The 16796-nt window shown below is 34.1% G+C and overlaps 1 protein-coding gene and 1 pseudogene across 1 annotated transcript; both read left to right on the top strand.

Annotated features, from left to right (window-relative positions):
* Window positions 1–44: 44 nt before the first annotated feature.
* On the top strand, window positions 45–2189 carry LOC107178079 (putative pentatricopeptide repeat-containing protein At1g12700, mitochondrial; annotated as a pseudogene).
* Window positions 2190–12108: 9919 nt separating this feature from the next.
* Window positions 12109–13827, top strand: LOC102621141 (U-box domain-containing protein 26). Its single transcript, XM_006486989.4, has one exon. It carries the CDS (start codon window positions 12283–12285, stop codon window positions 13537–13539), a length of 1257 nt encoding a protein of 418 aa, XP_006487052.2. The 5' UTR covers window positions 12109–12282; the 3' UTR covers window positions 13540–13827.
* Window positions 13828–16796: the final 2969 nt, after the last annotated feature.

Here is a 16796-nt window from a genome sequence, read left to right as displayed (position 1 = left end):
ATATAATATTTGCAATAAATTTACAGTATTTAGACTTATAAGTAATATATAGTATTATTATTTAACTAAATTTTTTAATAAAACAAAATTATAAAGAAAGCTTATGTTGATTAGCATCTCTCCAAATGAAGATAGTTGGAGATCAGGTAATATCTCTCCAAATGAAGCTCTTTATTTCTTTGATTGCTTGATTAACATGAACCCATCTGTTCCCATGCCATCCTTCAATATTTTGTTTACTGTGCTCTGTAAGAATAAGCAGTATGATAGTGTTGTTTCTCTTTAGGAGAGACTAAATTAGAGTGGGTTGTTGCCTGATCTTATTGGTTCCAACATATTGATTAATTGCCTTTGCCAGATGGGCAGAGCGAGTGGTGGTTTTGTGCTTCTTGGGAGGATTCTGATGAGTTGTTTTACACCAAATATGGTTACTTTTAATTCTTTGATTAAGGGTTTGTGTACGGAGGGTCGAATTCTGGAGGCCGCCAGGTTGTTTAAGAAACTCAATGTATTTTGTTGTGACCCAAATGTAATTACATTTAATACTTTGGCGCTTGTTGCTCTTAATTTATTTGAAGAAATGGTTAATGAATTTGGTGTTATTTGTAAGCCTGATGTTGTTACTTGTACTAACATTATTGATGGTCTCTGTAAGGATGGGTTTGTAGACAAGGCAAAGGAATTGCTTTTGCAAATGATAACCCCAATGTTTTCACTTATAACTCTCTAATTCACGGTTTTTGTTGCATTGACGATTGGAAGGAGGCTAACTGTTTATTATTGAGATGATGGACCAAGGCATGCGGCCTGATGTCGTGACATTAAATGTGATGACTGATAATCTTAGCAAGGATGGGAAGATGGAAGAAGCGAATTGTTTGTTAGAAGTAATGATCCAAAGAGATGTGAATCCCAACACATGTACTTACAATACGTTGATGGATGGTTTTGCTTGGTGGGTAGAATAAGTCATGCAAGGGAACTCTTTTGTTTCTATGGAGAGTAAGGGATGTAGACATGATGTTTATAGTTACAACATCCTGATAAATGGATACTGCAAGGATCGAAACGTGGAGGATGCTGTAAGTCTCTGTAGGGAAATGCTTTCAGAAGGAATTAGGGCAGATGCTACGACATATAACACCTTGTTTGTGAGTTTCAAAGTGGTATGGTTGAGCATGCAATGAAACTTCTTCATGAGATGGCTATAAATAATGTGCCACCTGATTCACATGTATATACTACTTATATCGACGGGCTCTACAAGAATGGATTTGTCTTGGAGGCAATGAAAGTGTTTAGTGCCATTGGAAATCACAAGTGTGTACTTACTATTGAAACCTGCAACTGCCTCATTGATGGATTATGTAAAATTGGCAGACTCAAAATTGCTTGGGATATTTTTCATATGTTGATGCAGAATCCAGGCCTGACACCAGATGTTGTAACGTATAACATCATGATCCATGGGTTCTGTAAAGAAGGGCAACATCAGAAGGCAAATGGGTTATTGCTTGACATGGAGGAAACAGGTTTGGAGCCAAATGTAGTTATATTTGATACAATACACTTATGCGTGGTCTCATCCGGAATGATGAACCCTCAGTGAATGAACTCCTTCACATAATGGCTGAGAAAAAAGTTATGCCAGATGCATCTATAATTTCCCTAGTGCTAGACTTACTTGCAAAGGATCAAATCAGTTTGAAGCCGATTCCATCATTTCCTCCTCGAAAGTGAAAAGTAAGTTCATGCGTTGAATTTTGAGTAGTAGCATGTGCGATTATCCTAAAATCAGGTCTGAAGGGTGCTGCAATTGACAGCGCTGGCCACTGGAGTCATTTGTGGTTCCTTTCCCTGGCTCAATTCAAACTATGAGAACAGTCCCTGTTTCATCATAAACTTTAGACCGGCACCTATGTTTCATCACATAGAAGGCAAAAGTATGACTTATTTAATGCTCAGAAAGTATGTAAATGAGAAATTAGCTTTTCATGCAAATAATGATTCGTTAGACTATTTAGTGTACTTATGACCTGTTTCCTTTTTCTTATAGATAGTAATTTTGACAGATTATGTTTCTTGTTGGAAATGTTTATTTTTAAACTCTGTATTCGACAACATTGACGGTCTATGATACATGGAACTCTATTTGATGATCATTTGAAAGCCTGAAATGTTAGGTATATTTATGACTTAGATTTTTTTTTTTTTTAAATAGTGTACTGCAATCCCTAGCCCTTCTAGTGAACGAATTTGATTGTAAAATCTCTTGTACCACCACCAAGAGGGCCATGCTAGTTCAATTGCTGGTGGCAGACTATTGCCTAGCAACTTCCACTGTAAAATGACAGTGATAAAATAGGAGAATAGCTGTTAATGTTTCTTCTCTGTGCGTAACTCTTTTAGTTGAATTCTTGAAGTCACATTCGACTGTAGATTGAACGCCGCATCCAGGCCACATAATTTCGCGTAGCATTTTCTAAAAGCCCAACTGAGTTTTTATCATGAAGGTTGACATTTGTTTGCCTTCCCTTCTCTCGTCGAATCCTACAGGCAACCCATCCTTACTTTTCTTCTTCACCATTATTCTTGTTTTTCCTTCCCAACCCAAATGAATTTCAAGCCCCATTGCAAGCTTTTTTTGGCTGAACACAAATGAAGATGGCCGTACTTCCAAAACAAATGTGAAGAACAGAATTGCAGTTGAGCTGCTTCGATGGTGAACCAATGTAAGAGATGACGATCAAACTGGGATTTTGGATAAAGTTGGTGATATTATTATTGACCACTTTATTGGATTAGGAGATTATAACGTCTAATTATAATCTATTACCCCGACATTTTCATCTGAACTGTTAATGTTATACTCAAATACTGATGAAACTTGTAAAATCACTTAGTGCTTCGTTTTATCATTCACTAGATGCTGGTCATATTACCCAAGATCTAATTATTAGGATACCAGATGGAAAGTGTATCATTACTCTTTCTAGCAGATAATCATTTTTTTAAAAAAACAATTTTATTGCAGATTCTCTATGATAAAAAGTATGGTAAATTAAAATAAAAATAAAAATTGCATTTTGCTACGGTGACCAATTATGAGCGTGACCCTAACCTTAGCTCAAACCCAAGCCCATATCTTTCTTCATTTCTCTTTCTGTATTAATTTATTTTCCTCATCGTATATCTAATTCTACCATCTTTGGCTAAGAGTGAAGGGTTTGCAGACCTAAAAGATACATTGTGCATGAATCAAGGAGGCACCTAAGATTAAAAAAACATATCGTAGTCGGTTAATGCACAGCTCAAGAAACCTTAAATTTATTTTATTTTTGAATAGTGGTTCAAGAAAGGCCAATGGTACATTAACATGGACACAAACTCGGTTAAATTCTTGTGATTAAGTGCTTGGATCAATACAATTTCATCCAGTTATTTAATCAATCCTTCGAATATCAAGTGGGAATATACGTTTTGTAGGTTGGTAGGGGGAATCCAACCGAGTTTGTCATATGGATAGGGATAAATATTAATTAATTTTATTGTAAAAGATGCCTTATTCTTCTATACAACTCACTTGGGTAAAGTTTTCTCTTGCTGAATTGATGGAACCCATCAAAATTCGTGATCCTTATTTTATTTGCAGGTGTGTGTCTTTTGAGATTACTGATAATTTATAGCCAAGTATTTGTAAAGAGACGTCTCTGTGAGTTTTACAGAGTTTTTTTTTTTAATATCATATCTTAAATTAACTGATATTATAATAAATTTTGAGTAATGATACAGCCACAAACTCTTGTACAAACTTATTTTGTACAAACTGATGTGGCATGATAAGATTGGTTGAATTAAATATCACTTGGCCCACATGATTTGTTTTTATTAATTTATATTTTTATTCAACCAATGAATTAATGCCACGTCAGTTTGTACAAAATAAGTTTGTACAAGAGTTTGTGGCTGTATCATTACTCATAAAGAATTTGTCGATACCAATCTATTAGTGCATAAATAAAGAGTAGAGTGCAAAAATATTAGGAAACTACTCTAATAAATAATAGAAAAATATACTAATGTTTTTTTAACTAGCAGCTGGGATTGAACTACTATATCAAAATACCTCTTTTACAAGTAAAATTCTCATTTAGTCGAAATTTATAAAAAACCAAAAAGACCTCTCATAATTAAATAGCATAACATAAAATATAAAACCCCAATTAAGAGTCGATACTGTTACTGCACGTACAAATTTTACTATACACAATTAAAATATACACATTGCGGTCGCATATTTATGATGTTGTTGTGTAGTTTAATTATTCACAAATGACAAAAGGTGTAAAAATATTCAAAGCCAGATCTTAATTAAGACTATGACACATGAACATTATGTATTTATCCTCCATTATTAATTCTTGAACCTAACACTACTCAATCTGTGATAAACAGATAATGACATGATTAGGGTTTGAAAATTCAGTAGAGCTAACAGTCGCCAATGTTGAAAGCTACACTCCTTGTATTTATCAATGTTTTTCAAAATTAAAAAAAAAAAAAAAAACTGTATGAATTGTTAGGCTATTCATAGACTTTTGACTGCTGAGATCACAAGCCACGTAATTCAATTATTGCCATCAAAATATTATCCAATATTATCTGCCACGCTCACATTCTACACATTTTTTATATTTATCCATTTACTTTGCTCTTGCATTAATTTGCACTTCAAGGGGCGTATTTGGTGATAGGGTCTATCATACCATGTAGTTGATGAGTGATTTAGAATTACATCTCTTTGCGCCTACGGTATAACTAATTATAAAAGAAAATTTATTCTATGGGGACAGCAGATTACTCTTACTTAGAGAGTTATGATAGACATCTTAAATTTTTTATCTCAAATTATATGATATTTATTGATTGGTTGATAATTCTTTATAAGAATTAAGTGAATTAATTGTGTTATCATCACCAACTAATTGATGAATGCCACATCATTTGGGATAATTCAATTCTATTCTATCCTATTATATTATGCGTACCAAAGATATAATTAAAGGGTGATTTGAAGTTATTTTGGTATTATAAAGAATTCTTTCAAAATCAAGTAGACGATGTCGTTACACCTTTTATATAGTTTTTCACTCAAATTGATGACATGAAATAAAAATAGTTGGATTTTTTTTTTCATTTTAAGATATAACACTTTTAGAGCAAATTTTCAAATTAGGCTTCATCAAAATTGGTCTTCCATACATTTGATGCTATTATTAGTAGACATGTATAGTAATACTAGGTTAGGTTCATCATTAATGGATCTAATTAGACTCATTGGATTCAAATCCAATAGCTCTTAAAATCTACATATGATGGATTCTATGATGCGCAAGTTCTAAAATTAAAAAAATAATAATAATAATAATAATAGGAAATTTAATGGTTCAAATTAGAACCCTGCACTTTAATTAGCTTTATTGGAATCTAACAAATCTTTTTTTGCAATGAATTGGAATGACGTGTGTATTTTTTCTGTAATTTTTTTAAGGGAAAAAAAAAGCTTAAATTATATATGGTGCTCTTAGTGACTTCATCTCTATGCTAATGCACATTCTCAAGAATATGAAATCTTCCTTTGAATAAGGAAAATGCTACTTTGACAAAAGTATTAAATTTAAAAATAAAAAAAAAAAAACTTTTACAACTTCTTCAAAAGTTCCACGTGGAGAACTCTCCACTGCACACACACACACACACAAAGTACAGTCGAAAACAATGGACGTGAGTTTATGGACCACGTCAGCAAGACAACTGGACTGCACAAGTGTGCGGCATCAGCACATCACACGTCGAAAGTGAGTCCAATTATTTGATTTGAGGACCACCCGAATAAAAAATAAAATTAAAAAAAAAATAATCTTTTATGCCGAATCACAGAGCGAACTTCTAGACTTTCTTCACTTTGAGCTCCAATGGGTGCCCCCTTCATTCTTCATTCCACCAAAATAAAAAAAACAAAAAACAAAAAAATAAATTATATATTAAATAAGCAAATTGATAATTTATGTTAAGGCTTAAAAAGTAGAAAAATAAAAAGTAATTTTTACTCCACGAACAACTCACCCAGTTCAGAGACATGAATTAAAAAAAAGTCTAATATCATAGATTTGTTTTCATCCCACCAATGAAAAAAAAAAAAGAAATTAACTTTTATAAAGTACTCAAGAATTATATGCTTTTAAGGTGGATACCAAATAACCAATTTTCACCAATAACTTTACTTATAAATGACTAATTAATGAGCATCAATCCATTTAATTTAAATAGTCTACCAAATTGGTTGAGTGGAAAGATGAGGCTCAAATATTCTATGAAGATATGCCGAATAATCTTAAAAGCATATAATTCCCTCGTTATATTTAAAGATGTGCTAAGCACCATGTCAACAAAGCATTATCAAATTTTTTAATCAAACTTTCTAACCCTAAAAGATGTTAGCACGAGATTATTAATCTCCAATAAATTATTTTCAAGTTCTTTTTTTTTTTCCTCTCTACGAATGTCTCCACCGCATATTTAAAGAGTATGTTAATTTATTGCTCTAATCCAAAAAGATTTAGCTTAACTTTATATAACTTATATTCTTCTTACCTTTGCGACTCAGAGTTAGTTAGTTAGTTAAACATTTATACAAAACAATGTGATAAGGGCATCTTAGACTTTTATCAAACAATTATCAATTAAATTATTTTCTTTTAAAATAAAAAAAAAGGGAAGATGACTTAAAAGATGATCAAAGGCATCAATGGGGTGTTGGGGATGAGTATTTAGTGGTAATTAATTATTAGTTTAAAGCGTTGAAAATAAAAAAAAAAAAAAAAAATGCATGAAGAGTAGTAGTGGAACTAGGAATGAAATTCTTTCTTTGGATTCTAGATTGACAATTTGTTGATTGTTTTTTTTTTTTATCCACTATATGATGATGAACTATTTAAAACAAAACATCATGCTTCTTACATTGTCATCCACTTCGAAGCAATGTCATAAAGTGGACAGCATGTCAATCGAGCTAAGTGGGAATAAAACAGAGAAAATTGAAAGAACTATATATTCTTCTTAGTTGTAAGCTGATGTATGCTGTAAATTTATTTATTTGTAAGTGCTTTGAGATATGCATTTTTCTAACTAAAATTCTTTACAATGACATAATCATTCTATTTTGGCCTTAAAAAGTCTCCTAACTCTATTTTCAACATGAAAAAAATAATGTTTGAATGTGTATAACTGACTATCAAGATTATTTAATACAGACATTCATATTGTACATGATATAGTTGTCTGCGTTATTGCTTCATCATAATTCGTTGATTTTATTTTTTTTAGTTTATTCCTGTAAGATCCGAATCAATCCAAAGCTAATCTTGAAATTAAACCGATTTGTATTGAAATTTATATTTTTTTTTATCGTTTAACTTATTCATAACTTTAATATAATTAGAAATCTTCGGAAATATACACACACACACGCGATGAAAGAACAAGAATACCCCAAATGGGAAAGATTTGGTGGGGAATCCACAAATTGACTATAAGGAGACATTATGGAGAGAGTGGTGATCGTCCAAATTTGTATAACAAAGTGCTCATTTTTTGTGCAGAAACCTGAACCTTCCTGGATTGAAGCCTCCCCCAGTCAGATTCCAAAGATAATAAATAAAAGCTTAATGAAGCAGCTTTCATAAAATAATTAAATAAATAAATAAAAGGTTAATAACTTCGAAGCAATGGCATAATCCAATTATCGATTTAATACAATATGGTACTTATTTAATTAACCATTTCAAACATATGCAATGCAGCAAAGAAAGCTGTTCCAATATTTTTCATTAGATCCGGCTCAGCCAATCAAATGCAAACAAACCATTCTATTCACGTGTCTTTTTTTTTTTTAAAAAAAAAAAAAGCTAAAATACATTATTCAATGGATTTGATTTGTCCGAAATCTAATGTCTTCAAACAATAAAAGTAATAGCCGACAGTTGGTTCCACTGCTAATATCTTTTAAGATAGTAACAATAAATTTGAAACTTGTAGTAACAAAATCATGGAAGAGTATAGCTTAAGTTCATATCGACATTGAAGATAATTGTAAGAAGAGAAAACTGAAAAAAACGAATTTTTCTTTTCCAAAAATATGGAATTTATTTAGAAATACATTCATAGTGCAACTCATGGATTTACCAAGATTAGGGCGTGTTTGGAAGTGAGGTGCTGTAATCTTTAAGTTGCAGCTGTTATATAGTAAAAATTACAGCTGTAGGGTAAAAGTTGAAAAAAAAAATTTGCTAAGTTGTCAAATCCCAACTACAAGTATTATCAAACATCTTAATCGTTGGATTTTGATAGCTCAACTATTTCACCACACTCCCAAATGAACTATTAATTAATAAAATTTATTTATATTAGTAATATTAAAAAATAAAAGTACTCATATTTTATATTCGTGGAAAAAGTCGGAATAGTGCCCCCATTATAATTATTAATAGACTATAAGCTAGATGACAAAAATGTATATAGTCTTTACAAGATACTTTCTTAAGTGGAATGAAATTTGCTTGTTTCTGTCAAAGAGCATACGAATCCTTGTACTCTCTTATCTTATAACTCGCAAGCAATTAACATTAATTTTTCGACTAATTAAATAATTAATTAATTTCTTTGGATAATGTTGAGACCTGATGCGAACAACAAAGAATTCCGTACTCGGGGGGCATAAATAATTAAAAAGAAAGACAAAGGTTAAATAGCTGGAAACACGTGCGAGTGTGGGGGAGGTTAGCAGCACGTGCATCGGGGGGAAAATACAAGCTGTAATCGGCAAGCCTTTGCCCGGTTGACCAACGACAACGCGGTCACACTCAGGCGCGGGCCCCCCACCAGCTTTTGTCTATGTACGCTACTTTAACCATGATACATTGATACAACTCTACTGCTGCTGCTACTTATACACGCACGCACGCACGCGTGGGTACGTGTGCATTTTGGCGCCGCTAAACGACATATCGTCTCTCGCTCCTTCTTTCGTTCTGTGCTGACTGCTCTGTATGTTCCAATGTGGTACAGCTCTTGTTTATCCTCTCTGACCGTGCCAGTGCCTGACTCAATTCGGTGTCTTTCGTTTTGTCAAGTAAAAGTAGAGCATTTCTTTTTTTTTTTTTCCTTTTTTTTTTTTTTAGTACTATGTTTAATTTATACACATGCATATTCTTTTTTCTTTTTTTTTTCTTTTTTTTTTCTTTTTTCCTGGGGTAATATCCAAATATCCATCAATGTATTCAAATCGTTTTCTTTTTGCTGATTATATTACATTTAAGTTAGTAAAAAAAAAACTATACTATTATATCATTATGCTTCAAGTTATTTTATTTTTTCTCTAATAACTACAAATAAATATAAAAATAAGTAGAGAGAAATTTCAAACAATAGTAGTAGATCTGGGGCGTGCGAGTGCAACTGCAACTGCAAGGCATGTTTGTGGTACGTACAATGGGATGGTCCACACGTTAACTCTCCTCTTGTACGCTCCCATCAGCGTCAACTCACTCGTACAATCTTCGCTAAGCATGTGAGAGATTGATTCTCTGTTTCTCACTCAACATCTACAGTAGCAGATCTGGGGCGGGGTTTGCCTATTTAAGGAAAATTGGAAGAATTTTCAAAGGGGGGCCCCGCTTAATCAACAATCGCCTACTAACTCTTGTTATTATCCACGATGATTGAAAAGGGCCAAAAAAAAAATATTTAAGAATTTTTTTTTTTTTTTTTGCAGTTTTTTGGATTTTGTTCAATTAGCTCGAATAAAGAGGAGGTGGAGAGACAACCTGGACCCGCACATTCCCTCTGTTCATCTTTGACCTTTGACTCTCCCCCAACTACTGTCATAACTAGTAAGCAACCCGACGATTGAAACCTAATTATTAATTTTCATTGCTATCTTCCCACTCGTGTTCCTCAGTCCTCACCTTTTTCTTACATTTCTACCTCCACCCCTCTACTTCCTGTTTATTCTTTCTTCCACCTCCAGCATATGAAATCTTACTTTGTATATACCTTGACTGTTCTTCAATGCAACCCACTCTGACACCTTTTCTTCAAATTTCTGGAAAAAGTTATGTTCAGTCCAGACATATTTAATTTTTAATTTGTTGTAAATTTTTTAATACAATGCTAATGTTGTACAGAAAGCGTTTTCAGTGATATTATATAAATATTCATCCACCTAGTTCTTGCCACCTACACTTTCATGTTTAAAATTTAGAATTAATAAATCATAATATAGTAGCTAGGATAAATGAGATAAACATCCTACTTAAGATTCTTCTTTTATTGCCATTATGAGAATATAAAAAAGATTGACATTTGAAAGTCGAGTCAATTTAGTTATTTAATAAATGCGAAGAGTATTTTCTAAATAATTTCATTCTTAAAAAAGACAAATTAAATACAAGCAGTTTGATAGAAATAATGTCCAAATAAATAGTTTATTTGTTTGATCATCCCAATGAAAATAAAAAATTAAGGGAACAATTTCCCTTTTTATCAATTTTAACGGAAAAAAAAAACCTTAAATTCCTGGGTAGAGTGGGGTTGGCATATTTGGAAAATTTAAAAAAAAAAAGTGACATAAATGTTAATTTTTTGTTCTTTTATTGATATATTCAGCAAGTATATAGGTTGAAGTCTAATTTAAGGTTCTTATGGATAAATACAAAATGAATAGCGTTTGGCACCTTTACTTGTATCTAAAGTTTTATTACCGTTCACCTAGCAAAGAATGGAAAGCTATTGTCACTTTTTTTTTTTTTTTTTTTTTTATGCCCATGCAAAAGTTGTAAAGCAAAGATACTTTAGAGATGAAGATTAGCATCTGATCCATCGTTTACTTCCTTTTTATGAAACAAAGCAAAGATTTGACACCCCACCAGAGTGTAAAGCATGTAATAACTCCACCAGCACAATTCTGTTGTTGCTCTCACTACTCTCAGCATGTATGAAGTAACTACGACAACTATGTTGCATTTCTAACGGGTAAAAATGACACAACAACCGATCACTCCTTTTTATTTTTTTTTTTATTTTAAAGGCATAGTAAACAACTAGATGTAATAAAAATCAAAATTTACAAAATCAGTCTGAAGAATGGATTTGCTTTGTATAGGATGTTTGTGAAAGCAATTATAAATTTATACCAATATATAGTACTATAAGCTGAATTATAAGAAAATAGAATGCATATATATATATATATATATATATATATATAGTAGTTTTTTGGTCTATGATCTTATAGTGTAGGAAAAGTTCAGAAAATCTTTAAAACTGCGGGGTTTTAAAGGTTTAAAACTTGAAGTGTTTAAACCTTATTAAGTTATTATTTATGCGTTTTCTCGCACTTTAAAATTTTGGATTTAAAAACTCATTGATAAATGTAATTAATTATGCTAAGACATTGAAGGAAATAATCATAGACTATAAAAAATATTTTTTTCATAAATGATTTGAGAATTTAGCTCTAAATAATAGAGATGAGCTATAAATCAATTAGACATAGGAGACTAATTATATATGAGTTGGTTTCAGTACAATAAAGAATAAATGTATTGATACATCCAAATGTATTTAATCTAAGATTAATAAAAAATTTCACAAATATGCATTTACTTGAGAATTACACATATAACTAAATATTGAGACATTTATATCTTGGATAATTTATTGCACAACCAATTTTGTTAAGAGTGAGGAATGACCAAGAATATTTGGATAACAATTACAAAAGGAAAGAAGAGGAGTTATAGAGTGGAAATAAAGAAAAGTTGAGGGGCAGAAATAAAAAACCTACAACCACAATTATTATTAATGATGCTTCGATCAAATCTCTAAAACAGTAATAAAGGCCAAGAAGTCACATTAGTTTGATGTAAACAGAAGTTAGATTTTTGTCTGGCGAAAACCATGGGACCCAACTCTGGTCGCAAATTTTCAATTTGACCAAACCACCTCTCCCAACTCTAGTTAGGTTCCAAGCTATAAATGCCACACGTGTGGCCCAGACTCAGATAAGCCCCCCTCTCCTCTTTCTTTCTTCATTCATTCATTCTTCCTGTTTCATTTTATAAAAACGACAGCCCCCCAAACCAAGCCACTCTCTTAAACAAAACAAAATCCTAAGAGAATTTTCAGACACCATCACAATTCACACGCACACTGACTAAAAACATGCCCGGAAGCTTAGAGCCGTTGGATTTGAGCGTTCAGATACCTTATCATTTCCGCTGTCCGATCTCCCTCGAGCTGATGTGTGACCCCGTCACGGTCTGCACCGGTCAGACCTACGACCGGCCCAGCATCGAGTCGTGGGTCGCCACCGGCAACACCACCTGCCCTGTCACCCGCTCCCCACTCACCGACTTCACTCTCATCCCCAACCACACCCTCCGCCGGCTCATCCAAGACTGGTGCGTCGCGAACCGTTCTTTCGGCGTCCAACGAATCCCGACCCCGAAGCAACCGGCCGAACCGAGTCTGGTCAGAACTCTCCTGAACCAGGCCTCCTCCGAGTCGAACACTTACGGCTCCCGCATGTCGGCCCTCCGTCGACTCAGAGGTCTCGCGCGTGACTCTGACAAGAATCGTTCTCTCATTTCATCTCACAACGTTCGAGCGATATTAAGCCAGGTCTTTTTTACGAATATAAATGTAAATACGGCGTCGTCTCCAGAGTTGGCGCACGAGTCATTAGCTTTGCTGGTCATGTTTCCGCTCACTGAGACGGAATGCATGGAGATAGCGAGTGACGCGGATAAAATTACAAGCTTGTCGAGTTTATTATTCCACTCCTCGATCGAAGTCCGGGTTAACTCAGCGGCTCTGATAGAGATTGTCTTAGCTGGCATGAGATCTCAAGAGCTTCGGGCTCAGATCAGTAATCTTGACGAAATTTTCGAAGGAGTGATCGACATTCTGAAAAATCTATCTTCGTATCCGCGTGGCCTGAAGGTCGGGATAAAGGCGCTGTTCGCCTTGTGCCTGGTGAAGCAGACGCGGCACAAGGCAGTGGCGGCCGGAGCGGCGGAGACGCTGGTGGACAGGCTGGCGGATTTCGACAAGTGCGACGCGGAGAGGGCGCTGGCGACGGTGGAGTTACTGTGCAGGATCCCGGCGGGCTGCGCAGAGTTTGCGGAGCACGCGCTGACGGTTCCGCTGCTGGTGAAGACGATACTGAAGATATCGGACAGGGCGACGGAGTACGCGGCGGGGGCGCTGGCGGCGCTGTGCTCGGCGTCGGAGAGGTGCCAGAGGGACGCGGTCAGCGCGGGGGTGTTGACCCAGCTGTTGCTGTTGGTGCAGAGCGACTGTACGGACAGGGCCAAGAGGAAGGCGCAGCTGCTGTTGAAGCTACTGAGGGATTCGTGGCCTCAGGATTCTATTGGGAATTCCGATGATTTTGCTTGCAGTGAGGTGGTGCCGTTTTGATGATTTTTTTTTTTTGAATTTTGTGGTAAATTCAAAAAGAAAAGTAGAGAGAGAGAGAGAGCAAAAAAAAAAAAAAAAAAGAATCATTGATTTTTCTGCTTGATGGTAGAAAAAGAAAAATTGGAAAATGAAAGTTGATAAAGGGTTTTTAGATTGGTATAGGGAGGGAGGATTCAGTATTGTAATTCTGTATGTAATTTTTTGTATGTAAGATTTTTTCTTTTTTAATTTTGGAAAGTTTCAGAAAATTTGAAATCAAATGAAAAGATAGTTTCTTTTTTTTTTTCATATTTATTGAGTCATTTGTTCAATTGTATGAAAAAAAAAAAACAATATTGAGAATAATTCTGTTATAATTTTGTTATTAAAAAAGTAGAAGGCATCTTAATGAAACTTTTACAGACATAAAAAGATAACATTCGTTTGATAATGATAAAGTGAAAATGCTACTCACACCCTAGATAAACCAAATAATCCCTTTGGTTATGATGGAAAAATGGATTTTGAAGGCGAAAATAATGCATAGATTCAACGATCCTAAATTGGAGAATGTGTTTTTGAGTAATTTGATGCAAAATCGCATTGTTTATGATTTTTAGGCTCTTGCTCTACAAAACTTTTTAACCCCCAAGACCAGATTTGGATGCTGGATTTTGGGGGAAGTTGAGTAGAATTGATTCTTTGCATGAATTTTTCAAAATGAATATAGAATAGATAAGGGAACACGAAGGCCAAACTGGTTGATCAGTTTGAAGATTTGGCCCTCGACTCCGGACAAAATCCTTGGAAATCAAACGAGTCAATGACTCTCATTGGAAATTAAAAGTTGAGGATCGTTTAAATTTAAAAAAAATGCCTTCACAAGCTAAGCTAGCGTCTTTGTTAATTCGTTGCATGTTTTCAGAATCGATCCCGGGGCATAAGAATCCAAACTTCTGAAGAAAATTTTGCACTGCCCAGTACTCTTTTTTTTTTTTTTTTAATTTGATTTGATGCCTAACCCAATCTTTCTTTCTTCTGCTTTTTCGGAATTTGAAAGCAACTGTGTAGGCACAAAACAAAAGCATCTAATTTTAACAGTAAGAATGGGATAATTTATATCTTTTTCTTTTTCGTTTTTCTTTTTAATTATATTATAATCTGCTTGCATTTATAATCAGAAGTCAATCAAAAATTAAATCAGTTCTGTGATATCTAGGCCTGCAATGGATAGAACCTAATGAAAGAAAAAATAATTTCTATAGTACATGCAGAAGAACTCAAAACACACCACATTTTATCCGCAAACAAATACACATGATAAAAATCCAAAAAAGAGAGAGAGAGAGAGAGAGAGAGAGAGAGAATGTACACTAAAAATCACCGTAAAAATTTCTTAGATGGGAAGTGAAAATTGGAGTGGAAGCAACTGTTGATGAATTATGAGTCAATATCCTCTTTTTGACTGAAGAAAGATGGAGACATGAAATAGTATTGGAGATTACGTTAGAAGCATGGACGGTGGAACGTAACATCGTTTGACCACTCGATTTAGACAAGCATTTTCAGCCCAATATCGCAATGCTCGCGTGCATGCAAATAGGTCCCCACAATGGAAAGGAAAAGAAAATCATCGTGCATTGCCCTGTAAAATCTGCAACAAGAACACGAAGAAGAAGAAGAAGAAGAAGAAGAAGAAGGTGGTAGGGTTAGTATCATTATTATTATTATTTATTTCTTCCTCATAATATTATTGTGGCTTACAAATGTTGGAGCCAATATTCACATGTTGATGCATGGGAATAACGTTAAAGCATGGATCCACATGGCTTTGCTCTTTATTATTTTTTAAATGTATTATGTGCAGGTTCACATGCCCCTCAATGACAAATCAACTTTGTTTCCCACTCTTTTGGTCACGACAACAAATGGGAATTCGTCGTTTGTTTTTGTACCCCTTGATTTGGGGCACTTGGGACCCAATTCATTTATGCCCACCCTCCAACTCCACTTTTGCCTTTTCTGAATTACTCATATGCTGCGTTGTCAATTAATCTCACTTTTTAACCGTTTGCATATATCAATGAGCTGTTGAAGAATATGCATTTTTTTTACATTAAGACGATGAGTTTATTATTTCTTACTTATATTTACGTTCAAAAAGAGCCATTTCACTGAAAAAATCAATGGCATCTTTTCCAGCTCATTGAGATTTGAGTCTCTACATGATGAAAGATAGGTTGACAATATTGTTATACTTTTTTTTTTTTTTGATTACATGAGACTATTGCTCAACTTACAGTTCAAATTACAACTCATATTACATGAGAGTATAATTGATATGTACAATCATATATTTATACTAAGCCCTATTGATATGAATGCTGATATGACACCGCTGATATGACACCGCTCAGATTTTTAACCCTCTCAAATATTCGAGGGATGTCAAACTCCCATCCTGGGAGAAAGACTGTCTTCACTCGAGCTCAAGGGCTCCAAGGAAGAATATTTAAATTAAACCCCTACAATGCGACTGCGGAGGCTCGAACCCCTTCCCTCACATTTGTGAGGGAGGGGCTCTAGCCACTTGGGCTAAGCCCAAGTGGTTCAATATTGTTATACTTATATATGCTGAATTATACAAAAATCACTTGTATGCGCCGTATTAGTTGGAATACAATACAAAATTTGCATCTTAATTCAGAAAGTGTACATACTATGATTCATGAATATGAAACACGATTGGTAAGGCCTCGTTTACAGGAGTATTGAATAAATGAGTTTGAGGATGTGTGATATATATAGCTAATCCTTAATATGAATTATTGCATTTGTCACTCGTCAACTTTTAAAGCTTAATTGTTTTTGTTTTCTACATGATATTCCAATGCCCTAACGGTTGTACGTTTGAATATTACAATATAATTCTAGTAATATCATGATCAAATGTCGTCAAGCATTGATATAGTCTATTCGAAACCCAATTCAAGAATCTTCTCCAAAGAAAAATGGAGGTATTAACCACCAGAGTTGGGAATAGGTGTCCCCAAATAATTGTACTTAACAGAAAAATAACTCCATAAGCATAAAAAAATTTTTTTTTTCAATAATTCAAGGAGTTGTATCATTTCACTTGGCGCTATGGAATCGGAGAGAGACAGTCTTGTTTTAGTCAAAAGATATGAAAAAAGAAAGAAAGAAAAAGGAAGAGGAAAAGGAAAAACTTAGGAAGGGGGTAAAGACATGTTCTTGTAAGACTTTGCTTCACAACATGG

Source organism: Citrus sinensis, chromosome 8, assembly GCF_022201045.2.
Source record: "Citrus sinensis cultivar Valencia sweet orange chromosome 8, DVS_A1.0, whole genome shotgun sequence".
Lineage (NCBI taxonomy): Eukaryota > Viridiplantae > Streptophyta > Magnoliopsida > Sapindales > Rutaceae > Citrus > Citrus sinensis.
This window is presented reverse-complemented; position numbering and strand designations above follow the sequence as displayed.